Source organism: Chrysemys picta, chromosome 20 (assembly GCF_011386835.1).
Source record: "Chrysemys picta bellii isolate R12L10 chromosome 20, ASM1138683v2, whole genome shotgun sequence".
Taxonomy (NCBI): Eukaryota; Metazoa; Chordata; order Testudines; family Emydidae; genus Chrysemys; species Chrysemys picta.
The window spans coordinates 11,850,903-11,875,402 of record NC_088810.1 but is presented as its reverse complement, the minus strand read 5'-3'; the positions used below and the strand labels follow the sequence as shown (position 1 = coordinate 11,875,402).

Below are 24,500 nucleotides of genomic sequence, written 5' to 3'. Positions count from 1 at the left end.
AAGTGAGGGATCGTTGTCCAGGATGGGTTGTTGATCACTGATGATGCGTTGGAGAGATTTAAGCTGGGGACTGTAGGTGATGGCCAGTGGAGTTCTGTTGGTTTCTTTTTTGGGCCTGTCTTGTAGCAGGAGGCTTCTGGGTACACGTCTGGCTCTGTTGATTTGTTTATTTCCTTGTGTGGGTATCGTAGTTTTGAGAATGCTTGGTGAAGATCTTGTAGGTGTTGGTCTCTGTCTGAGGGGTTGGAGCAGATGCGATTGTACCTCAGTGCTTGGCTGTAGACGATGGATCGTGTGGTGTGTCCGGGGTGGAAGCTGGAGGCATGAAGGTAGGCGTAGCGGTTGGATTTTCGGTATAGGGTCGTGTTAACGTGGCCATCGCTTATTTGTACGTTGGTGTCTAGGAAGTGGACTTCCCGTGTAGATTGGTCCAGGCTGAGGTTGATGGTGGGGTGGAAGCTGTTGAAATCGTGGTGGAATTCTTCCAGGGTCTCCTTCCCAGGGGTCCAGATGATGAAGATGTCATCAATGTAGCTTAGGTAGAGAAGGGGCGTGAGTGGACGAGAGCTGAGGAAGCGTTGTTCCAGGTCAGCCATAAAAATGTTGCCATATCATGGGGCCATGCGGGTGCCCATAGCGGTGCCACTGGTCTGGAGGTATATATTGTCACCAAATTTGAAATAATTGTGCGTGAGGATAAAGTCACAGAGCTCAGCAATAAGTTGTGCTGTCATCATCATCAGGGATACTGTTCCTGACAGCATGTATTCCATCTGTGTGTGGGATGTTTGTGTAGAGAGCCTCTACATCCATGGTGGCTAGGATGGTGTTTTCTGGGAGGTCACCAATGCACTGTAGTTTTCTCAGGAAATCTGTGGTGTCACAGAGATAGCTGGGAGTGCTGGTGGCGTAGGGTCTGAGTAGGGAGTCCACATATCCAGACAGTCCTTCAGTGAGAGTGCCAATGCCCGAGATGATGGGGCGTCCAGGATTTCCAGGTTTGTGGATTCATAGACTCATAGACTTTAAGGTCAGAAGGGACCATTATGATCATCTGGTCTGACCCCCTGCATGCTGCAGGCCACAAAGCTGTCCCTACCCCTTCCCTTGACTCTGCTGTTGAAGTCCCCAAATCCTGTGGCTTAGTGACTTCAAATGGCAGAGAACCCTCTTGCTAGCGATCCCTGCCCCATGCTACGGAGGAAGGCGAAAAACCTCCAGGGCCTCTGCCAATCTACCCTGGAGGAAAATTCCTTCCCGACCCCAAATATGGCGATCAGTAAAACCCCGAGCATGTAGGCAAGAGTCTCCAGCCTGACCCTCGTTAGCCATTATACTATTTACCTGCCATGGCTCAGTATTCCTTGGCTAAAATCATGTTTTTCCATTAAACCATTCCCTCCATAAACTTATCTAACTTAATCTTAAAACCAGACAAGTCCTTCGCCCCCACCGTTTCCCTCGGAAGGCCGTTCCAATATTTCACCCCTCTTGGGTAGTAGATAGAATAACCCCGGTCGGGGCTCTAAGGGTATATTGATTTGTTCCTGTGTTAGTGTAGGGAGTGTCCTGAGTAGATGGTGCAGTTTCTTAGTGTATTCCTCAGTGGGATCTGAGGAAAGTGGCCTGTAGAATTTGGTATTAGAGAGTTGTCTGGCAGCCTCCTTCTGGTAGTCAGACCTGTTCATGATGACAACAGCACCTCCTTTATCAGCCTCTTTGATGATAATGTCAGGGTGGTTTCTGAGGCTGTGGATGGCCTTGAAATCATTGGACTGCCCCATCCTGGAAACATTATAAGCCGTAGCCCATGGGCCGTTTTTACCAGTCCCACTAGCAGTAGGACTTCCTGAAACCACTATTGCTCTGTCGCCTGGAGAGACCAGCCTGTCACTCCTCTGCAGCCTCAATGTCTACGCACGCAAAACAACCGTCGGGCAACAGACAAAGCTTTTGAGGGGGCACCTGAGGACAGGGCACCAGCCCAGTACCTGGATCTTGGCCTTATGTTTGTGGACCGTTTGTCCCACTTTTACAGGGCGTGGGCCAACACCAAATCCAACTGGTGGGCGCTCTGCGCGGCAAAAGTGGGATACGCCTTGCAGTTTTTCTTCCCCCACCCCACCTCCCCATCCCTCTTCAGGGACCCTTCTTACGAAAATCTCCTGGCCCAGGAGGTGCAGTTGCTCCTAAGGGTGGGGGCAGTGGAGGAGGTTCCCAGGGAACTAAGTGGCAAGGGGTTTTACTCCTGATCCCAAAGTCCAGTAGGGATCTCAGATCTATCCTAGACCTCAAAAACTTTAACAAGTTCTTAAAGAAGTTGAAGTTCCGCATGGTTTCCCTGGATCCAGGGAGCTGGTATGCTGCCCTTGATCTATAGCTGTCTTCCAGGGGCACAGAGATACCTTCGGTGTGTGGTAAACTGGAACCACTGTCAGTTCACAGTTCTGCCCCCCGGCCTCTCAGCTGCCCCAGGAGTGTTCACAGAATGCAGGGTAGTGGGAGCAGCTTCTTCAGGAGGAGAGGCGTGCAGATCTGTCCTGACCTGGACAACGGCTGGTGAGAGGTCGGTCCAAGGTGCTAGTGGAACAGCCTGTGGAAATCGTTTGTCCACTTTCAAGAGCCTGGGACTCCTGGTTAATGAGCAGAAGTCCACCTTCATGCCCTTCCAGAGGGAAGAACTCCTAGGCGCAATCCTTGACATGACTCAAGCAAGGGCCTCCCTCCCAGAGAGCTGCTTTCAGGGCCATCTCAGCCCTCCTACCAGGCAGGACAGCATACTCCACCACTACAGCCTAAAGCTCCTGGGGCACATGGCCTCCTGCACTCATGTGGTGCAGAGTGCATGTCTCAGACTCCACCCTCTGCAGCTGTAGCTGGCATCGGTGTACATTACCAGGTGTCTCACACTAGACAGTGGTCGCTCTTCCCCAGACGCTCGACGCCCTTCAGTGGTGGCTGGATCAAGACACCGTGTGCTGGCGTTCCCTTTGCAAGGCCTGCACCAGCGGTAGAGCTGGTCACAGATGCCCCAGATATGGGGTGGGGAGCCCACCTGAGGCCTCTCAGGGCACAGGGTCTCTGGACACAGGAGGAGGTTTGCCTGCGTATCAGCGTGAGGGAGTGAAGGGCAGTGTGCCTTGCCTGCCAGGCGTTCTGCCGCAAGCTCTGAGGCAGATGTGCGTCAGTCCTCACGGACTCCACAGCAATGTTCTACATAAACAAGCAAGGGGGAACCTGATCCTCTCCCCTGTGCCTAAGGTGTTAAAACTCTGGGACTACTGCTTAGCCCACTCCATTCACCTGGAGGCTGCTTAGTTTCCAAGCTCGCAGACCACCTGAGCAGGTCCTTCACCAGTCATCACCAGTGGTCTCTCTGGCTGGATGTTCTGGAGGCTATTTTCCAGAAGTGGGGGTTTCCCCAGGTGGACCTGTCTACAACTAGAAGCAATAGGAAATAACCCAGTTTTGCTCATACCTGGGGCACAGCCTGGTCTCGCTCTTGGACGCCTTCCATCTGCTATGATGAGGCAGGCTCCTTCTATGCCTTTTCTCCCACACCGTCATCCACAAAGTGCTCCTCGGGGTCAAAAGGGACAAAGCCGACATGATTCTCCTAGCACCGGCATGGCCGCACCAGCGTTGGTTCACAATCTTGCTGGACCTCTCGTTAGATGCCCCAGTCAGTCTCCCAGTGTGGCCAGATCTGATCTCCCAGGGCCGCATGCAGTCTCTGCATCTTCTTCGTGGCTGAGCGAAATGGAGCTGGGCTGTTTGTCACTGGTCCAAGTGGTCCTTATGTCAGTCGGCCAGAACGGCCTATCTAACAAAATGGACAAGGTTTTCACTCTGGTCACTTCAGAACGGGGTCCCCCTTCTGGAGGCCACGCTCCCCTTTAGCCTGGACTACCTGCTCCATCTGAAGGGGGAAGGCCTGGCGGTCTCTTCCATCAGAGTCCACTAGGTGGCAATATTGGCATTCCACCCTCTGGTGAACCGCAGATTAGTTTTCTCCAACCCAATTAGCTCTCAGTTCTTAAAGAGCTTTGAGCACCTGTATCTGCAGCCTCTGCTTCCCTGGGATCTCAACAGGGTCACTGTTTGAGCTACTATCAAAGTGTCCCTTGATTTATTTATTCTGGAAGACCACCTTTCCGGTGGCCATCACCTCGGCCAGGAGGGTGTCAGATCCGGCCCTTCACCTCCGAGTCGCCCCACGTGGTCTTCAGGGACAAAGTCTGTGTGTCTCCTCACCCATCTTTCCTTCCGAAAGTGGTCTCCCATTTCCACAATAGTCAGGACATCTTCCAGTCTTCTGTCTTAAACCTCATGCTAATAAGCACGAACAGAGGCTGCACTCTCTGGACGTTAGACGCAGGACTGGCTCTACCATTTTTGCCGCCCCAAGCGCAAAAAAAAAAGGCCACTCGGACTGTGCCGACCCAAGAATAGACGGAATGCCGCCCCAGGCACGTGCTTCCTCTGCTGGTGCCTGGAGCTGTCCCTGTTTAGAGGTGCTCTGGCCTTTTACATAGAAAGGACCAAACCCTTTTGAAAGTCCACCCAGTTATTTGTTGCTGTTGCAGAAAGGACGAAAGGCAGTGTGGTCTTGGCATGGAGGATCTCCTTCTGGATAATGTCCTGCATCTGCACATGCTATGGCCTGGCGAAGGTGGCTCCCCCCATGCTTAACAGCACACTCCACACGGTCCCAGGCCTCACCAGCAGCGTCCATGGCTCATGCTCCGGCTGTAGATATCTGCAAGGTGGTGACCTGGTCCTCTGTCCGCACATTAATGGGCAGTTCGCCCTCACCCAGCAGGCAAGGAATGATGCAGCCTTCGGGGCAGTGCTCTTTCACTCTGTCTCACAGGAATTCCGACCCCACCCATTGACAGAATGCGTGGGAGTCCCCTATGCTGGGATGGCCATGAGCAAGCACTGCAAGAAGAAGAGATGGTTACTAACCTTTCCGTAACTCCTGTTCTTCAAGATGTTGCTCACGTCCATCCCCCAACCCACCCACCTGCCCCTCTGTTGAAGTTGCTGCCTCCTCAGTTCCTTCTTGCCAGCAGTTGCCTATCTACCGTGCCATGGAGGTGCTACTCCAGGGGGCACCAGAGCCAAGCTGATGGATATCAGTAGGGGAAAAAGTCTTCCAGCGGCGATGCGCACACGCCCATACTGGAATGGGCATGAGCAAGCACTCGAAAAACCACCGTTACGGGAAGGGCAGTAACTGTCTTTTTCTCCCCAGCTCTGGGAGGGGAAGTGTGTGTGTGTGTGTGTGTGTGTGTGTGGGGGGGGGGGGCTGGGTTCTGTCCCTAACTTTGGGAGAGGGAATAAGTAGAGGCGGGGCTAGGAGCCAGAACTCCCGGGTTCTGTCCCCAGCTCTGGAAGAGGAGTGGCATCTATTAGAGCATGGGCGATGGGGGTGTAGCTGGGAGCCAGGACTCCTGTGTTCTATCCACGGCTCTAGGAATCCTGGCTCCCAGCCTTCTGCTTTAACCCACTAGACCCCACTCCTTTCCCACAGCAAGGGAGAGAACCCAGCAGTGCTGGGTACCCAATGCCTTAACCAAGCCCACCCACGCCTCAGAGCCATGGACAGGTGTCTGGTGCTGGGTCCCTGTAGCTCTGGCTGTGCCATCATAGCTCCGTCTGTCTGTCTCCTGCCTGCAGCCATCACCCAGCGTCAAATCGGAGGAGACTGCAGAGGCTGTGCCAGGGGAGGCTGAGCCAGACCTGGCCAGCACGGACAGGAACGAGACCAGGAAACTGGTATGCTGGGCTGGGAGCTGGATCGCTACCACTGTGTGCGCGTGTCTGTGTGGGGGGAGGATATATCTTCTCCAGCCCTGCTCTGTATACCCGCTTCCAGTGGTTGGGGAGCGGAGCAGCCTCTTAGCCCCGTGATGCTCCCTGCAGGAGGGTTTCTCTTCCCCTGGTACCCACCCTGTCATGATGTCCCCGCAGGGCCAGGAGTCCCCAGTGCAGGGCCCCCGGATCAAGCATGTGTGCCGGCATGCGGCAGTGGCGCTGGGCCAGTCGCGTGCCATGGTGCCAGAGGACGTGCCCCGCCTGAGCGCCCTACCCCTGCGCGAGCGGGAGGAGATCGCTGCCTCACCGGCCGCCGAGGGTGAGTATGGAGGCAGTGCCCACTCCTCCGGGGCAGAGCTGGGGCACGGCCACCGGCCCAGCCGGGATGCGTGCCATGCAGGGCTGTCCCTGGGAGAGAGACTGTGGGTGACTCTTCCATCGCCATCAATGCTGGCCTTGAGGGGGCGCCAGGGGGTGGTGGGCTGCGTTGGGGGAGGGGCGGGTGGGGGCTGCGCTATGGGATGGCTTGGCAGGGTGTGTCATGCTGTGGGGGCGGGGTGGCAGGTCTCTGGGAGGGGCAGGAGGGGGTGGCTTGGCAGGGTGTGCCATGCTGCGGGGTCGGAGTGGAAGGGCTGGGGTGGGGGGTGCTGTGCTATGGGGTGGCTTGGCGGGGGTGCCTTGCTGTGGGGGCGGAGTGGGAGGGCTCGGGGGGGTGCTGCTGTGCTATGGGGTGGCTTGGCAGGGGGTGCCATGCTGTGGGGGCAGGGTGGGAGGGCTTGGAGGGGGACGCTGGGCTACAGGGTGCTGTCCTGTAGGCAGCTCTATGCTGCACGGGGTGGGGCCCGGGGTGCCCCCCGGTAACCCCCCTGCTGTCTGCCCCGCAGAGACCTCCTCGGCCTCAGAGAGTGAGGGTGGGCGAGCACGACGGGGGAAGGTGGAGCCAGTGGCAGTGAAAGCCCCGCCCTCCACGCGCCGCCCTGCCACCCACCACCATCACTCAGGCAAGAAGAACCGCATGACCCGCTGCGGCAAGTGCAAGGGTTGTCTGAAGCTGCAGGACTGCGGGGCCTGTGTCAACTGCCTGGACAAGCCCAAGTTCGGGGGACCCAACACCAAGAAACAGTGCTGTGTGTGAGTGTCCCCGGGGCGGGGGGGCGGGGCGCCCGGCTGCCAGCCTGGCTTTGGGCAGGGAATGGGGCGTGGTGGTTAGAGTGGAGAGTTGGGGGCCAGGACTCCTGTGCCCCTCTGTGGCTTAAGGCAAGTCAGGTCACCTTGCCGGAGCTCCCTGTATAGTGCTCCCCCAAAGCACTGTGTGAATGCACTCGCTCCTCTGCTAGCTCCCCTGCACATCACATGTGATAGACGAAACACATACATACATACATACACCCTGCGTGTTGCTGCCCCCTCCTGCACCCGTGGCCCCCTCGCTCTGATTGGCTCTCTCTGCCCTGCCAGGTACCGCAAGTGCGATAAGATTGAGGCGCGCAAGATGGAGCGGCTCTCCAAGAAAGGTAATGCCAGTGCTGCTGCAGCCTGGGGGGCGGGGGGCATGGCCTGGGAGCCAGGACTCCTGGGTTCTCTCCCTGGCTCTACCAGTGTCTCTCTGAGTAACCTTTAGAGGGTCCTGGGGCTTGCCTGTGTGCTGCAGACCCCCCCTACCCTGGGTTTGTACCCTGAGCGCTGCAGGCAGTGTGTGTGGGGGGGGAGGGGTGGTCCTTTCTCTTCCCGCCCACTCTCATCTGGGGCCCATACCCCATTCTACTACAGCAAAACCGCCATGGCAGAGCCTGGAGCTCATCCTGAGGCTCTGAGCTGCATGTTCCAGGGACCTTCAGAGCTCCCCACCCTGCCCCCTGCAGCCCAGCGCCCCCTAGCATCGCCCTGGGGCATTGGCCCTGCCCTGCCCCTGCTCCCTGCAGCGTGGAACCGCCAGTGGCTTAGGGGAGAGCAGCCTGCATGCTTGCCCCCTTCCCCTCCTCTTCTCCTCTCCTCTCCTCTCCTCTCCCCCCCCCCCCCCCCCCCATGGGCCAGGCTGTGAATCTAGAAGCTGTCCTTGCAGAATTCTTGGATTTAGTGGATGTTGGTGCAGGGTGGGGTTGGAATGGAGCTGCAGTTCTCACTTGCTAGATCGCCAATGTCATCTTCATGTGTTTCGCAGAGAGGACCCTGTCCCCCTCAGGAGGGACACCCCTTGTTCTGCATATGTCTAACCTCCCCGGCTAGCTCCATTCCCCTGACCCTGTCCAGGAAATGCTCAGAGGTCGTAAGTAGCAAGGCTGCAGTGGCATCTCATTAGAGTTCAGAGTTAACACAATGACAGTTAAGGTTCAGGGTTAACACAACCTGAGGTTGCCAGACTATTATCATCATTCATGGATAATGGACTTGTTAGGGTTCAGAGTGAACACAGCAGCAAAGATGACACATGTTGATTAAGGTTCAGAGTTAACATAGTGTTGAAGTTGATGCACCTTTCTTAAGGTTCTGAGAACTTGCTGGCAAGGATGGTGCGTGAGTGGCCAGTCAGGGTTGGGGTTTACCTGGCCACGTGTGCCACGCAATCCTTGTGGGGAAAGGCCCTGGGCACCCTGGCCCTGTGACACTGCTGGGCCCAGCGGGGCTGCATGTCTTCACCAGGGCATGGCCAGGAAACTCACCAGAGGGTGTTTGCTCTGAGGCCAAGGATTGCTGAGCTTGGGGAGGCAGCGTGGCCTAGCGGATACAGCCCTGGGCTGGGACCCAGGAGACTTCTGCTCTGTTCCCAGCTCTGCCACTGGCCCGCTGGGTGAGCGGGTAAGTTGTCATCGCCCCGTGCCTCAGTTTCCCCACCGTGTGGGGTGCTTTGAGATCTGTGAATGGGGGCGTTGGAGGAGAGCTGGGTGTTCAGTGCTGCTGGGACCCCTTTGACTGCTTAGATTGTAGGGGCTGCTGAATCTGTGTGGCACCTGGCCTGTCAGGGGAGGGGGAAGCTTTTAAGATTGGGCAGGATCTGTGGGCGCTGCACCCGACCCATCCTGCTGTGGGTAGCCCAACCCTCCCCACCTGTCCTGTGGCTGAGGAGGGAAACTGGCCCAGCCCCACCGCCCTGTCCTTTGTCCTCCCTCCCAGCTCACCCAGAGCCGGGCAGGGGGCCGAACCCAGCTCCGTGGGGCAGCAGCGAGCCTGCCAGGGGGTTCCCCTCCAGCACGGTGGGGCAGGGAGAGCTGGGGGGCAGGAGGAGGCTGCAGCAGGTACCTGGGGGGGAGCTGGGGAGGGGGCCTGAGCTGGGGGGCAGACAGGCTGCTCTGTGCTGCTGTCAGTGGGGGAAGGCTCAAGGTGGATGGGTGGGTCCCAGCCTCTTGGGGAGGGGGAGTGGAATGGGGGGGCTGCATGTACTTGGGGGAGGGGAAGGGGGAGATCTGTGTGTGGTTGTGAGCCATGTGTGGCGGGGGGGGGTTGAGAGAGAACGGGTGGGGTGGAGTCTGTGGTGCTGGGTGTGTAAATGGGGGAGGGGTGTTGAGGATGTGTGAATGCGGGGAGAGGGGAGTCCTGGGGTGTATATCAATGGGACAGGGGAGGGGAGCCCTGCAGGGCGTGGGAGGGGAGGAAGCTGTTCACAAAACCAGACCTGCTCCAGCACTAGGCTGGGAGCCAGGACTCTTGTGTTCTATCCTGTCCCTTCTCTCCCCCACTTCCCCATGTGGGGCCCCTGCCTCCTCTGTGCTCTGTCTGCAGGTCACAGGCTCCTGGGGCAGGGCCCATCCCTACAGCATCTGGGTCAGTGTTTGGGGTGGGGGTGGAGGGGGTGTACAGAGCCCAATGGGGTGGGGTGTGATCTCTGGTCCCAGCCCAGCATGCCGAGCATTCACTCGGGTGCCTGGTCCCATGGGGGGGTGAGGGGAGATCTTGAGTGTGGGAGGCAGGCATGAGCTGGGTGGTCGTGTTGGCTGGAGGTGGGTGCTGAGAGCAGCCACAGTGGGACAGTTCAGGAGGCTGCTGCATATGTGGTGCTCGGTGGGGTGGATGGGTCTGCGACCTCCTGAGAGGCGCCGGGCTGTGGGGGGGGCTGCTGCAGCACTGCTGCGTATCAGTGTCTGGGGCCTGTCTGTGTCTCTGAGCTGCTCCCATGGCGCATGGGACCTGTGTCTGTGTTTTGGTTGCCCCCTGTGGTTTGTGTGGTTGTGGAGCTGGCGGTGGCGTGATGCTGTAGGGCTGTGTCTCTTGGCCACCCTGTGGTGGGACTGGTGCCTGCAGATCACACAGTGACAGGGCCAGCGGTGCCATGGGCCCCCTGCTTCAGTGTCTCTTGGCCGCCCACAGGTCGCATGGCGGTGGGGCTGGTGGCTCCATGGGGCTGGCGGTGCCTTGGGCCCCATGTCTGTGTGTCTCTGCTGCCTGCAGGTCGCACGGTGGTGAAGCCGGTGGTAGCGCGGGACTCGGAGGACTCACAGGAGGAATTCCCGGCACCCTGGGAGCTGATGCTGGGTGCGACAGAGACAGCAGAGCAGGAGGCCCTGCTGCAGCGCAAGTCGGCCCGACGCTGTGTCAAGCAGAGACCCTCCTACGACATCTTTGAGTCCACAGACGACTCGGACGCCGAGCCCCGGCCCGGCTCCACCACACCCCGCAGGAAGCCCTCCCGCGACTCGGGTGAGCCGCCCTGCTGGGACCTCTGTCCCCCCTCCACCGCATACGGGCTGGTTACCTTCTCCCCGTGCCAGGTTGCTGGTTTTCCCCCACCTGTGTATTGGGTGCCTGGCTCTGGGGTGCAAAGGGGCCAGGGCCAGGGAGGTGGCTGTGGCAGTGGGTGGGGGCTGGGGCTGGTTGGCCCTCTAACCATCTCTTTGCCCCCCCCCCCCAGACCTGCTCCCCATGGAGGCAGAGGAGCAGAGCCGACCGCGGAGAACGCCGCTGCAGCCCGTCGTACAGCTCAAGGCGAGGAGGCGGTTGGAGAAGGTGAGGTGGCCCCGGCCACAGAGTGGGCAGTGTATGGGTTTGATGCCCCTACACCCCAGCACTGAAAGGACCCAGGCCCAGAGCAGAGGGAGAGGAGCTTGCATGGGGCACGGGGATCCCAGTTCCGCCACAATCATGGCTAGTTGTGGGTGGGCAGGCAGGGGTCTGCCAGGATGGAGAACCCCACCTTGTTCCATCCAGGCCTCCACATGACTGGTACAGCTCTCACTGGCTGGTTTCCTGCCCTATGAGCCAGCCACTCTCCTGTCTTGTAGCTGGATCGGGGCCAGCGCCCCCCAGAGTGGAAAGGCCCTGTGTCCCTTTCCCCACCCCTATGACCCAGCCAGTCCCCTGCCCTGGAGTCAGATGGGCGCTGGTGCCCCCTAGAGGGTGCAGGTCCCCTGCCTTCTCCTCCCCCCCCCTTCCCCCCTCCATCCCACACACACACTGACTCCCTGCTCCCCCCAGGACACACTCTCCTCCGGCTCATTCCCTTCCTTCCCCAACGGCTGGAACGGGAAGCAGAAATCCACTGACGGCGTCCACCGGCTACGCGTTGACTTCAAGGTGAGGGGGCAGCTCTTCCTCGTCCCCAGCATCGGGCAGAATCCGCACCCAGTTTGGCCCCGCTGCGGGAGGGGGGTCCGCACTGGCTCCACACCTCGGAGCGAGCCTCCAGCCCCCTCCCCTTGAGGTGTTGACACAGGGCAGCTCAGTCCCACATGGGTGATGGGGCAAAGGAATGAAGCCCCTTTCTGCTGCCGGTGCCCCCCCGCCGGGCAGGGCTGGAGGAAGGGCTGGCAGGGGACTGGGGAATGGAGGTGATCAGGCCCCTCTGGGAGCTGGCAGGGTGCCACCCCCTCCCTCAGGTGTCCAGAGGGTCGCCATGCCCTGCCCCCCCTTCAGGTGTGCCCATTGGCTGTTCCTCACCCCATGGTTGCATCGGGGGTGGGGAGGCTGGTCCCTGTGCTGCCAGGGCCCTCGTGTGCCACTGCCCTCTGAGCTGGGGGGCGCCGCTGAGCCATGGGGTCGGCGTAGGGGAGTGTGAGTGAAATCTTCAGCCTTTGCCCCACGGTGTGACCGGGATCCTGTGGGGTGGGGGGGTCCAGAGGGTGGCATGGCTCTGTGCCCCTGGCTGCTGCCCCAGCTTATGTGGTCCCAGCCAGCCGTCTGTGGGCAGGGCGAGAGGCTCACAGCTCTGGTGGGGTGGGCACTGTCTCTTGCAGGAGGACTGTGACTTGGAGAATGTGTGGCTGATGGGGGGGCTCAGCATCCTGACCTCTGTGTCTGTCACTGCCCAGCTCATGTGCCTGCTCTGCGCCAGCAAGGGTTTCCATGAGGTGAGCACGTGGCGCCCAGATGCCGGGGTTTTCTCCCTGCTCTGGGGGCAGGGGGTCTAGTTGTTAGAGCGGGCAGGGGGTGCTGGGTTCCTCCCGCTCTGGAGGTGGGGGGGTCTAGTAGTAGTAGTAGTTGGGGCGGGGGAGGCCTGGGAGCCCAGACACCAGTTTCCCTCCTCCTGGCTCTGAGGGCAGGGGGACTGGGAGCCAGGACGCCTGGGTTCCCTCCCGCTCTGAGCGGAGCCATCTCATCGGCCCGTCCCCTCCCCAGCTGGTGTTCTGCCAGGTTTGCTGCGACCCCTTCCACGTGTTCTGCCTGGAGGAGGACGAGCAGCCGCAGCGGGAGCAGGAGGAGAACTGGTGCTGTCGTCGCTGCAAATTCTGCCATGTGTGCGGGCGCAAGAACAAGGTCTCCAAGGTAGGTGCCCTGGAAGAGGTTGGGGCCCTTCCCTCCAGGCAGCGTTAGCCTGTGCCCCAGAGTGGTGCTAGGGGGCACTGTACTGCAGGGAGCAGGGCAGGGGCTCTCCCTGGCAGTTGGGGCTGGCCCTGATGCCCTAGAACGGCGCTAGGGGATGCTGTGCTACAGGGAGTGGGGTAGGAGCTCTCCCTGCCAGTCAGAGCTGGCCCCAATGCCCCAGGGCAGCGCTAGGGGGCGCTGTGCTGCAGGGGTTGTGGTGGCTCTCCCTGGCAGTTGGGGCTGGCTCTGATGCCCAGCGTTGAGGTCCGTCTTCCCCCTGCGCTGTACACCCACCACCTGAGTCCTCTGGGTTACATACAGTCCTTTGCCGCCAAAAGCCGGGTGTGAAGCCGTTAGTCTCCCCTTGGGTGATCCCATTCTGCTCCCTGAAATCCCCCACATTGGCAAAGTGACCAGGACTCTGCTTTGGTTTTTGCCCAAACCTGGCAATGCCGGGCAGCTGGGAATTCCCAGCAGGGACATGTCTTAGTGCCAGGTGAAGGGTCCCTGGGTGACCAGCCCTCTGCCCCACCCCAGAGGGAGCCGGACAAGGGGGCCCTGGGTGACCAGCCCCATTCCTCACCCCAGAGGCAACTGCATCTCAGTGCTGTCCATACCGGGGCAGCGGGGGGGAATTGAGGAGGGGGGCGTAATCCATCTGTCTCTCACACCTGCCTTCTCCTTTCTGCCCTGTCACAGCCACTGCTGGAGTGCGAGCGCTGCCGCAACTGCTACCACCCAGCCTGCCTGGGCCCCAACTACCCCAGCAAGCCCATCCGCAAGAAGCGGGGCTGGGTGAGCGCAGGGGCAGGACCATGCCAGGGTGGGGAGGAAAGGGGTGGGGTCTATCCTGGGATTTGGGGGGGGTGGGGTAGGGGTTCCCCACACACTAATGCTTTTGTTGGCTCCTAGATCTGCTCTGCCTGCATCCGCTGCAAGAGCTGTGGGGCTGCCCCAGGGAAGAACTGGGACACGGAGTGGTCCCACGATTACAGCCTCTGCCCCCTCTGCTCCCTGCTCTATGACAAAGGTGTGTGGGGCAGGGAATGGGGCACGCGGGGCCTTTCCCCTCTAGGCGACGCAGGGTCCCATCCAGCCCCAGAGCGGGGACTGGCTGGCTCGGGGGGGGGGGGGGGGGGGTAATGGGGCGTGGGGCCTTTCCCCTCCAGGGGACACGGGCTCCCATCCAGCCCCAGGGCGGGGTCTGGCTGGCTCAGGGGGGCAGGGAATGGGGCGTGGGGCCTTTCTCCTCCAGGGGGTGCTGGCTCCCATCTGGCCCCAGTGCAGGCTCGGGGTGGGGAATGGGGCCTGTTCCCTCTGGGGGTGCTGGCCCCGTGTGCAGCACTAACCCCTCTGCCCCCCAGGTAACTACTGCCCCATCTGCTCTCACTGCTACGAGGACAACGACTACGAGAGCAAGATGATGCAATGCGCTAAGTGCGAGCACTGGGTTCACGCCAAATGCGAGGGGCTATCAGGTCAGTCTGGGGACTTTGCCCAGCGAGCTGTGCTGGGTGTCGGGGCTGGCCCTGATGGCTGGGGAGAGCCCTGCAGCACAGCACCCCCTAGCGCCCCCATCCTGACCCCTGCAGCATAACGCTCCCCACAGTGCCCTCTAGTGCTGCCCTGGGGCATCGGGGCTGGCCCTGCTGGCTAGGGAGAGCCCTGCCCCCTTCGTCACAGCACCCCCTAGTGTGTCCCCTCAGTATCTGCCGCACACCCCTTTTGCCTTGGCTGCCATCTAAGCCCTGGCCCTGCTTCACTGGTCATGGCTGGCCCATTCACTCCCTGCGCCGGGGATGGGAGGCTGCGTGGGGCTGGGGCTGCCTGACCTGCTCTGCTCTCTTCCCCAGACGAGGACTACGAGATCTTGTCCAGCCTGCCAGAGAGCGTGGTCTACACCTGCCGGCCCTGCTCTGGCAGTGACAAGGCCAAGTGGCGGGATGTCCTCACCTCGGAGCTCCGCAAGGGGCTGCGCAACGTGCTGCAGGGGATGCTGGCCTCCCAGCACGCCGAGCCCCTGCTGCAGTGCGCCCAGGTATGGCCCTGCGCCCTGGAGCCAGGAGAGACCTGGGCCCCTGGCTCCCAGCGGCCCCCCCCACCCCTCGTAACCCACCAGTCCCCAGTCCCCTCCCAGCACGCCGAGCCCCTGCTGCAGTGCGCCCAGGTACGGCCCTGCGCCCCGGAGCCAGGAGAGACCTCAGCCCCTTGCTCCCAGCGCCTCCCCTCTAACCCACCAGTCCCCATTCCCCTCCCAGCACGCCTGGAATCCACAAGTCCCCTTACCCTTCCCAGCGGGGGGGATAGAACCCAGGTGTCCTGGCTCCTAATCCCCCTTTCCCGTTAGTCCATGTTGTTGCAGTGACACTGTCTGGTGCGCCCCCACCCCCCCTCCTCCCCCGGCAGCCGGCTGGGAGCTGATCGTGGGGGCGTGTTTTTGGGTGCCAGGCGCACAGGGCCCATGCCAGGCGGATCAGTCTCAGCCTGTGCGGGGGGATCCTGGTCTGGGGCAGGGAACAGACTCTGGAGGGAGCAGACCCTCCCCTGCCAGCGACCTGTGGCTTTCCGGGGTGCTGACCCCTGTCTCCCCGCAGTGCTGCCCGGACGATGGCGTGAAGGTGCACCGGCGGCCCTGCAACCTGCGCACCGTCAGCAAGCTCTTCGAACAGGGCCACTACAGCTCCGTGGTGAGGGGGCCGTGCGGGGCACAGATGGGGGCAAGGAAGGTGGGGGGCGGTGGGCAGTGCGGGGCAGTGGTTAGGCCCTGACCCCACGGTCACTCTCCCTCCCCCCCTCCCCCCCAGCACGGGTTCAGCGAGGACGTGGTGGGCATCCTGCTGCAGCACCTGGAGGAGCGTGAGGGCCTCGAGGAGGAGCAGGGCGGTCCCTCTGTCAAGGCGCTCTACATTGAGGTACCGCAGGGGAGTACCAGGGGGCGCTGCACATGGCATGCACCCAGCATGGGAAGCGAGACAGGATTCCAGGTCAGCTGGGCCCCCTGTGGGTCCGGCTGGGGGGGCAGCAGCGGTGGGCAGGGCCCCAGGGGGTGGATGCTGGGGGGTGGCAGCAGAGCCCCGTGGGGGTGACTCGGGGGCACAAGTAGTGGGTGGGGTCCCATGGGGGTGGCTGAGGGACCCTGTGAATGTGGCAAGCATTCCCCGGCACCCCTGTGCAGCCCCCACCACTCGGCTCTCTCCCGCAGCTCATGGCACGCTCGTTCAGCTGGTTCAATGCACAGGACGCCAAGCGCTGGCAGCGGCACAGCTGCCTTCCCAAGTGAGTACCGGGGGGAGGGGTGTGGGCAGCAGGGACCTCATGGGGTTCTGGGAGGGCTTGCGGGACTCCCCTGCCCCCGGCTCCCCTGCCGTCACGCTCTTACTCTGCCCCCCCCCAGTGGCATGCTGCCTGACGCCGTGCTGCCCCCCTCCTCCGACCACATGTATGCACAGTGGCGCCGGCCCGAGGAGCCCAGCGCCACCGAGAACGGCCAGCTGGCACCCGGAGCCACGGGCACCAGTGAGTACGGGGGAGCTGGGAGCCAGGACTCCTGGGTTCTGTTCCTGGCTCTGGGAGGGGAGGGGGTTACAGTGGGGGCTGGGAGCCAGGACTCCCGTGTTCTCTCCACAGCAATGGGAGGGAAGTGGGGTCTAGTGGTTAGAGCGGGGGGCGGGAGGGGTGGTGGTGGCTGAGAGCCAGGACTCCTGGGATCTGGATCTGGCTCTGGGAGAGGAGTGGGGTCTGGTGGGTTAGATTGGGGGAGTGGGGCCTGGGAGTTGGGCCAGCTGCTGGGTGGGTAGGAAGGAACTCCGTGATCCCTCTCCATGTGTGTTGCTAGGGCCTTTCTCCTACCCCCCCATCCCCTCCCCGCCATCGGGTCTCCGCCCCAGCAGCTCTCACCCCTCTCCCTGCAGGTGGGAAGGACCAGGAGGTGGTGCTGGTGAAGCAGGGGCTGGGCAGTGGCGCTGAGGACAAGCGTCAGTGCGCCCTGTGCCTCCAGTACGGGGACGCCCCCTCCAAGGTAAGCCCTAGCCTGCGCCAGGGCTGGGGGAGTCCTCAGCCCTTGAACGTATGGCCTTGGGCCACTGGGGATCCAAGGGAGCGTGGCCTGTGGGGCTCTGACACCTGGGTTCAGTCCCCTGCTCGGGGTGGGGGAAGTGGGGGCTAATGGTTAAAGTAGCGGGGGCTGGGACAGAACCCCATTTTTGCCCTTTGCTCCCCCTGCTGGCTGGTGGTGCTGACCCTGACCCCTCGCTCTCCACCCCTCCCCAGGATGCGGGACGGCTCCTGTACATCGGCCAGAACGAGTGGACCCACGTCAACTGCGCCATCTGGTCGGCTGAGGTCTTTGAGGAGAACGATGGGTCCCTGAAGAACGTGCACGCCGCTGTGGTGCGGGGGCGCCAGATGGTGAGGGGGCAGGGCCCTGCAGGAAGGGAGTCGGCCCTGGCTGGGTGAGGGGGCAGGGCTGAGGTGCTGGCAGGGCTATGGCGTGGGGGAGCGGGTGAGGACTGTGGCTCTCCCATTGAGGTGGGTGGCCTGTTTGCCGGGGGGGGCTAGGGCTGAGACTTTTTGGAGGGGGGCTGTCTGCGGGGGTGGGGGGGGCAGTTGGGGTGGGCAGGGCTGAAGCTGCCGGGGCGGGCTGAAGCCGTGTGTGGGGAGGGGGGAGACGCGGGGCTGAGGCCGGGTGGGGCAGGGCCTGTCTGCCACCGGGGGGCGGGGGCAGGGCCTGTTGGCCGGTGGGGGGGTGGGGACAGGGCCTGTCTGTCATTGGGGGGGGGTGCGGGCTGAGGAGCCGGGGGGGGGGGCAGGGCCTGTCTGCCACTGGGGGGTGTGGGCTGAGGCCGGGGGGACTGTTTCCCCTCTGCACTGGCACAGGCCAGGCTGCGAGCACTGCCCCCTTACCCCTGCTGTGCCCCCAGCGCTGCGAGCACTGCCAGCGCACTGGCGCCACGGTGGGCTGCTGCCTGTCGGCCTGTCTCAGCAATTACCACTTCATGTGCGCTCGCCTGCGCCGCTGCACCTTCCAGGAGGACAAGAAAGTTTTCTGCCAGAAGCACACGGACCTGCTGGATGGGACGGTGAGGGGCCACACCAGGGGCACCTGTGGGGCGGGGCTATGGGTTGTGAGCCAGGCGGGTTGGGCTATGAGGCGCTATCCCCACTGGAGATTGAGGGCTGGGGCCCCATGGTGTGTTTGCGGGGGTCCCTCTGGCTAGGCTGGACCTGGCGGGGGTTCCCCGCTAAACGGCTCCCAGGCAAGGGCGCACTGCCCAGCTGTTGACCCGTCCCCCTGCCCACCCCAGGAGATCGTCACCGAGGACGGGTTTGACGTGCTGCGCCGGGTCTACGTGGACTTCGAGGGCATCAGCTTCAAGAGGAAATTCATGGTTGGCCTCGAACCCGACACCGTCAACATGATGATTGGTGAGTGTGGGGGGCTTCTCCCTTCTAGGGGGCGCCGGCTCTCATCCGGCCCCAGAGCAGAGGACTGGCTGACTGGGGGTGGGGAATGGGGCATGTGGCCTCCCCCTCCACGGGGCGCCAGCTCTCATCTGGCCCCAGGTGTGTGCGGACACCCTCACTTTGTCTCCTATTCTAGGTTCCATCAAGATCGACAGTCTGGGGCTGCTGACGGACCTGTCGGAGTGCGAGGGACGTCTCTTCCCTGTCGGCTACCAGTGAGTATTTGGCCCCTGGTGCAGTGCTCCCCTGGCTCCCTACCATGAAGTGTGTGTGCTACAGAGGTGAACCCCCCCCACCCTGGGGCTGCCTGTGTACCCCACCCCAATTTCCAGCCCCCCATTCCCCTCTTTGGGGGGCCAGGCGGGCGGCTGGGGCCATGCTGGAGCGGCCACGGGAGGGTTGAACTAGCAGCCCAAGGGAAGGGTGGCATGGATGCGTATGGTGCTGACCCAGCACTGTCTGAGCTAACGTGGAGACCCGTCTGGCTGCTCCTGCTGGGAGCACAGGCGTCCAGCCTGTGGGACGGTGCCCTGGCAGGCGCATTGCAATCACTGGCTGCACCATCTGGGAGGGGGCAGCCAGTGGGAGAAGTGTCCAAGGCATGGTGCAGCAACCTGGCCCGGCCACCTTTCGGGGAGGTGCTTTAGCTAGACACCTGCAGCTGGGCTTGGGGTGGGGTCTCTGGCTTGTGTTGTCCCAGAGCTCAGGTGGCTCTGGGTGGTGCCAGGGCCCCCATGGCCATGCTCTGGCAGCTCACCAGCTGCCCTCTCCTGCTAGGTGCACCCGGCTGTACTGGAGCACGGTAGATGCCCGGAGGCGCTGCTGGTACAAGTGCCGAATCCTGGAGTGCCGGCCCCAGCTGAGCCAGAAGGAGCCAGACCTGCTGGGGGGGCTGGAGGAGAACCAGACCATCGCGCACAGTCCTGCCACAGGTGAGGGGTGAGGTGGGGGGGGGGGGGGGCTGACCCTGTTGGGGTTGAGTGGGGGGCACTCTGCCACTACACAAGGGAGCTCTGTGGGCCCTGCACAAGCCAGGCCTGTTCTGGGTGGGGCGCTCCCTCCCTCGGGGGCGGGGCTGACCTTGGTGCACCAGCCCCTATGTCCTATCTGGGAGCCATCCTCTCACCCTGGCAGAGGATAAAAGACCCACTGCTGCTGCAGATAGGGGAGACTCCTTTCAGCTCAAAGTGTGGCGTTATGTGCGGCTGTTCCCCAGCAGCACTGCCCCAGAGGTGGCTGCATCTCCGCGCCAGGCACATGTCCTGGTGCTGTCTCCGGGGCCGTGCAGTCGGGGCTCCCTGCTCTAGCTAGCATGTTGTCTTTGCTCCCATTTCAGACTCTCACCTCGGGGACCCGCACCTCCTGGGCGCAGCACCTGCCATGCTGGCACCAGAGTGCCACTCACCTTCACGCAACCCAGGGCCCCTGCCTCCCCCTGAGTCAGCCACTGCCTCTGTGCCCCGCTCCCTGGCCGGAGCACGCATCAAAGTGCCCAACTACTCACCAACGCGCCGACCCCTGGCTGGGGTCTCCTCCCGGCCGCTGCCGTCACCCGGTAAGTGCCCTTGCCTGGCCGTGAGGGGCAGGGCCGGCTGCCCTATGAGGGGAGGGAGAAGGGTGGGCTGTTGCTTGTGGCCCGGCCTCTCAAAGGATTCTGGGAGACAAACACTGTGTGTAAGGGGGGGGAAGCTGTGGCCCAGGGGATTCTGGGATGCGCTGTGTGGGGTTTGGGATGGGGAGGGTGTTATTTTCTGGAGGCTGGTGGTCTGATCCTGTCTGGGAGGGGCATGCGGGGTGTCCCCCCACCCGGTGCCAGCGTCTAACCGCTCATCTCCCCTCCCAGGCAGCACGTCGTCCATGGCCCACCACATCCTGACAGTGGGCGACCCGGACTTCACACCACTGCGCCGCCCCCGGCGCCACAGCCCTCTCTCACCGCGCCCACCCCCCCGCCGGGCCCCCTCCCCCCCCACGCCCCGCCAGGACTTGGCCGCCGGGCCCCACCTCTCTCAGGGCAGGAGCCGCTCCCCCAGGGAGCAGCCCACAGCACCCCCCTACCTCAGCCAGGCCCGGCCCACCTACCTCCCCCCCGGCGCTGCCCCCCGAACTGGCCTTCGATGAGCTCAATGTCTCGGACCTGGAGTTCGACGACAGCCTGCTGGATGAGACCTTCCACGAGGGGGGTGAGGGGCGGGGGCCTTGCTCCTCGCCCGGCCTGCCCCTGGCTGGCCCCAGCGACGAAGATGAAGAGGAAGAAGGGGCCGGGGGCACTGGGCACTACTTTCGCTTCCCCCCCACCGTGGTCACACGGGACCTGGACATGGCGCCGTACCCACTGGACCTGCCGCTGCCCCACATCGACCAGCTGGATGGGGTGGACGATGGGGAGGGCGAGGGGCGGGGTGCCAATGGCAAGAGGGTAGAGCCAGGAGTGGAGCAGGGGTCGGCTGGCCCCGCCCCCCCACCTGAGGACCTGCCCTCGGAGATCGTGGACTTCGTGCTGAAGAACCTGGGCGAGGGCAAGGCCCCGGAGCCCAGCGTGAATGGCAGCGAGGCAGGCCCCGCGCCTGAGCCGGCCCGTGCCTTGGGCTGGGTGCCAGGCAGCCCGGGGGTCCGGGTGCTGGGCCCCGAGGTGCCTGCCCCCCCCAAGCCTGGCTCCAAGGTCATCCTGGTCAACAAGCTGGGGCAGGTGTTTGTCAAGATGCAGGGTGGGGAGGAGGCGCCGGCTGGGGGCAGCCTGGAGGGGCCGGGCGCCCCCGCCAAGCCAGGCCCGGCTCTGCCCCCGCAGCCCCCAGCCAGCCTGGGCACAGTGATCTTCCGTGCTGCAGCCCCGCTGGGCATGGCCAGGAGCCCAGTGCCCACCTGGACCATCCGAGCGCCAGTTCTCAGCATGGTGCCCATGGTGAATGTGCTGCAGCCATCAGGTGCTGGGGGGCAGCTCACCCTGGGCCCCTCAGCCCTGGTCACGCCCTCGCTGGGACTGACCCAGCCCTGCCTGCTGCAGCGCTTGGCCCTCAACTCAGGTCTGCTCCACCTGCCTGTCCCCCCGCCCCAGCCGCACCCCCACCAGTTCCCCAACAGTGCCAAGAGGGTTTCTGCCGTCGCTGGTGCCCCCCCCAAGAGGCCCAAGCTGGAGGAAGATGAGGAGCCGCTGCCCCCTGCGTCGCCAGCTGGTGCCCCTGACAGCCAGAGCAGGAACGGCTTCGCCGGCCCCCCGCAGGGCCCCGGGTAGGTGACCCCACCCCCCAAGCCGTGGGGAGCAGTGCATGCTGGGACACAGCTGCCCAGCACATGTCTCTTTGTAAGGGCGTGTCATGGGGTGCTTCAGCCCTGCCCCCCTGAGCTCTGCTGGTGCCCCTCAATCTCAACCCACAGCCCCTTCCTATCCCACCCCTGGGCTCCCCACAGTCTGCCCCGCTCTGCCAGGGCCCCTTAGTCCCAACCCACAGCCGCCACTGCCCCCTAAGCCCACTGCTGTGCTGGCGTTGCAGGCCCGGCCGGGTGCGGATGAAGACCCCCTCGGTGAAGAGCGTCCTGGAGCTGGTGGCACTGAAGGAGCAGGCGGAGCTGAGCGATGGGGGCAGCACAGGGTGAGTGTGAGCCCTGCTGGCCCCCCACCCTGTCCCATCTTCCTGGCCGGTGGCCCATGTGTGCTGAGCTCCCTCTGACTGCCTCCTGCAGGTCACCCTCGGATCCCTCTCTGGCCCCGGAGTGCAGCCCCCGCATGCCGGATCCCAGCCTGGAGCCTCTGCCGGAGCCCACGTGGCATCGCTACACAGGTATTGCCTGGGCGGGCAGCATGGGGCTGTGCCACGAGGAGCAAGGCAGAGGGAGCGGATGCTGTGGGGAGGTTGGGGCATCGTGCCATGCTCTGAGGGGGTTTGGGGGATGCCATGCTGCAGGGCTTGGCTGAGGGGCAGAGTGCGGCCTGGGATTGGAGCAGGGTGCCCGTCCTTCATTGTGGAAGGTGTCTTGGAGATGTGAGCCAGGGCCAGCCGTCCTCCGCCCTGCCCCATCCTCACTCTCTGCCCCCAGGGGAGCTGTCGAGCTCTGATGAGGACACCCTGTACTGTGAGGATAAGGAGAACGAGGCGCCACCCAAGAGCCAGCCGCACCTATGTTTCGAGATCAGCAGTGAGGATGGGCTCAGCGTGCAGGCGGACAGTATCGATGGTACGGGGGTGGGTGGGCGCATGGGACACGGGACCTTTCCCCTCCAAGGGGGTGCTGGCTCTGAGCAGTCCCCAAGGGAGAGGACTGGCTGGCTTGGGGGCAGGGAGGGGCAGGACTTGGGGCTGTGGGAGTGCCAGGCAGCCCAGGGGCTTATGCTCTCCCCTGCTCTCTCCCCAGGTGCCTGGAAGGCCGTGATTGAGAAGGTGCAGGAGGCACGAGCCAATGCCCGCCTCAAGCACCTGTCATTTGCTGGTGAGTGTGGGGAGCCTTGGCCTGGGGTCTTGTGGGCTAGAGCAGGGAGGCTGGGAGCCAGGACTTCTGGGAGTGCAGTGGGGTATAGTGGTTAGAGCAGGCGGCGCTGGGAGCCAGGACTCCTGGGTTCTCTCCCTGGTTCTGGGCAGGAGTGGGGCTCGTGGTTAGAGCGGGGGTGGGGGAAAGGTGCTGGGCGCCAGGACTCCTGGGGAGGGAGCAGGGCTCATGGCCAAGCTGGTCTCTGATGCCTGGAGGTCTCCCCAGGCATGAACGGGGTGCGCCTGCTGGGCATGCACCATGATGCCGTCACCTTCCTGGTGGAGCAGCTGCACGGCGCCAAGTCCTGCCACAAGTACAAGTTCCGCTACCACCAGCACGAGGAGGAGGAGGAACCGCTGCCCCTGAACCCCAATGGCTGCGCCCGCGCTGAGGTCTACGTCAGGTGGGGCTGAGGAGACGTGTACCTGAGTGGGGCAGGTTCGGTCATGGGGAGGGGGGGGGGGCGGGGGAGACACCTCAAACTAGGTATCCAGCCTTGGGGGTGGGGCTGGCGACCTGGCTGGTAGGAGGGTGAGGGGTCTGTCAGGAACGGGATGGGGGTTGGTGGGGGGTGCAGGGTTGATCCAGGCAGGGATGTGGGTGGGAATAGGGTAGGGGTCAATGGTGCTTTAATCCTGCCCTCCCACCCCCCCTCCCAGGAAATGCACCTTTGACATGTTCAACTTCCTGGCGTCACAGCATCGCACACTGCCTGAGGGCGGCACCTATGATGAGGAGGAGGATGAGGTGCAGCTGAAATCCACCAGGTAATGGTGCAGGGAGCCAGGATGCCTGGGTTCCCTCCCTGGCTTGGGGAGGGGCTAGGAGCCAGGACTCCTGGGTTCTGTGACCGGGCGGGTTCGGTTCTGATCCGCTCTGTCTCCTGCTCTCCCCAGACGAGCCACCAGCCTGGAGCTGCCCATGGCCATGCGCTTCCGGCACCTCAAGAGAACTTCCAAGGAGGCTGTGGGCGTGTACAGGTAATGGCCCCAGCCAATCCCAAGCCCTGGCATATGGCCCCGCTCTTACACAGCATGTACAGGGGGGCAGAGATGGGCATCTGGCTACAGCTGGTGCCCCTACTCACCCTGCTCCGTTTGCCCTGGGGATGCTCGCTGCTTGGCTCGCGCTGCCTGCCCCGCTCGGTGGGGCGTTTCCTTGTGGCGCTTGGCTAGCACTGCCTGCTCCCCCACCCCATGTTCTGCCTGTGATCCCAGGTCTGGCTCCTGCACTGACCTTGTGTTGTCTCGTGTCCCCGTCCCCCCCCAAGGTCGGCCATCCACGGACGCGGGCTGTTCTGCAAACGCACCATCGATGCGGGTGAGATGGTCATCGAGTACTCGGGCATCGTCATCCGCTCAGTGCTGACTGACAAGCGCGAGAAGTACTACGATGGCAAGGTGCGGGGGGGCTGGGCTGGGGGAGCTTTGCTGCGAAAGGCTCTATCTGCGGGGTGAGGGATGGTGGTGCTGGGGGGAGGTTGTCAGCGCTGGGGGAGCTGGGTTGGGGACTGCTGGGGGGCTGGTCCATAGGGGCTGAGGGCAGGAGGGGAGCTGCTCTGTGGGGGTTGGTGCTGGGGGTCAGGTAGGTGGAGGCTGGGGCTCAGGTAGGTGGAGGCTGGGGCTGTGGGGGTTGCAGGGAGTGGGTTGCCAGCTTGTGGGGGCAGGAGCGGCTGTGGGGGTTGCTAGGGGCAGGTTGGCGGCTGGGGGGGATGGGTTGCTCGGGGTGGGTTGCCGCCTCAGGGAGGGGATGCTGAGGCTTGGTGCTGGGGGCAGGAGAGGGGCAGCTGGGTGGGGGCTGGTGGCCAGGGGGTTGCTGGGGGTGGGTTGCTGGTTCAGGGGATCAGGAGGGGTTGCTTCAGGGGGCAGGAGAGGGGTGGCTGGGGGGTGGGGAGGAGTGGCTGGGGAGGGCTGCTGGGGGCTGGTGCTGGGGGCAGGAGATGGGTGGCTGGGTGGAGGCTGGTGGCCGGGGGGGTTGCTGGCTCGGAGGCCCAGCAGCAGCCATGGGGCGCCCCGCGACCC

General features: G+C 63.2%; 1 protein-coding gene across 1 annotated transcript in view; it reads left to right on the top strand.

The window, feature by feature from the left end:
• KMT2B (lysine methyltransferase 2B) overlaps positions 1-24,500 on the top strand; it is a 37,233-nt gene that overhangs the window by 11,660 nt on the left and 1,073 nt on the right. Inside the window, 34 exon segments of the mRNA XM_065574172.1 lie at positions 5,683-5,781; positions 5,977-6,139; positions 6,705-6,951; positions 7,279-7,334; positions 10,204-10,452; positions 10,664-10,758; positions 11,227-11,325; positions 11,985-12,098; positions 12,367-12,513; positions 13,252-13,347; positions 13,465-13,582; positions 13,917-14,030; positions 14,406-14,590; positions 15,147-15,239; positions 15,357-15,464; positions 15,755-15,828; positions 15,947-16,068; positions 16,464-16,570; positions 16,822-16,959; positions 17,472-17,630; positions 17,856-17,976; positions 18,152-18,230; positions 18,793-18,947; positions 19,352-19,570; positions 19,859-19,980; positions 19,982-21,243; positions 21,507-21,605; positions 21,697-21,794; positions 22,051-22,188; positions 22,366-22,440; positions 22,705-22,882; positions 23,139-23,246; positions 23,376-23,459; positions 23,750-23,879. Coding sequence (XP_065430244.1) covers positions 5,683-5,781; positions 5,977-6,139; positions 6,705-6,951; positions 7,279-7,334; positions 10,204-10,452; positions 10,664-10,758; positions 11,227-11,325; positions 11,985-12,098; positions 12,367-12,513; positions 13,252-13,347; positions 13,465-13,582; positions 13,917-14,030; positions 14,406-14,590; positions 15,147-15,239; positions 15,357-15,464; positions 15,755-15,828; positions 15,947-16,068; positions 16,464-16,570; positions 16,822-16,959; positions 17,472-17,630; positions 17,856-17,976; positions 18,152-18,230; positions 18,793-18,947; positions 19,352-19,570; positions 19,859-19,980; positions 19,982-21,243; positions 21,507-21,605; positions 21,697-21,794; positions 22,051-22,188; positions 22,366-22,440; positions 22,705-22,882; positions 23,139-23,246; positions 23,376-23,459; positions 23,750-23,879 — 5,451 coding nt within the window.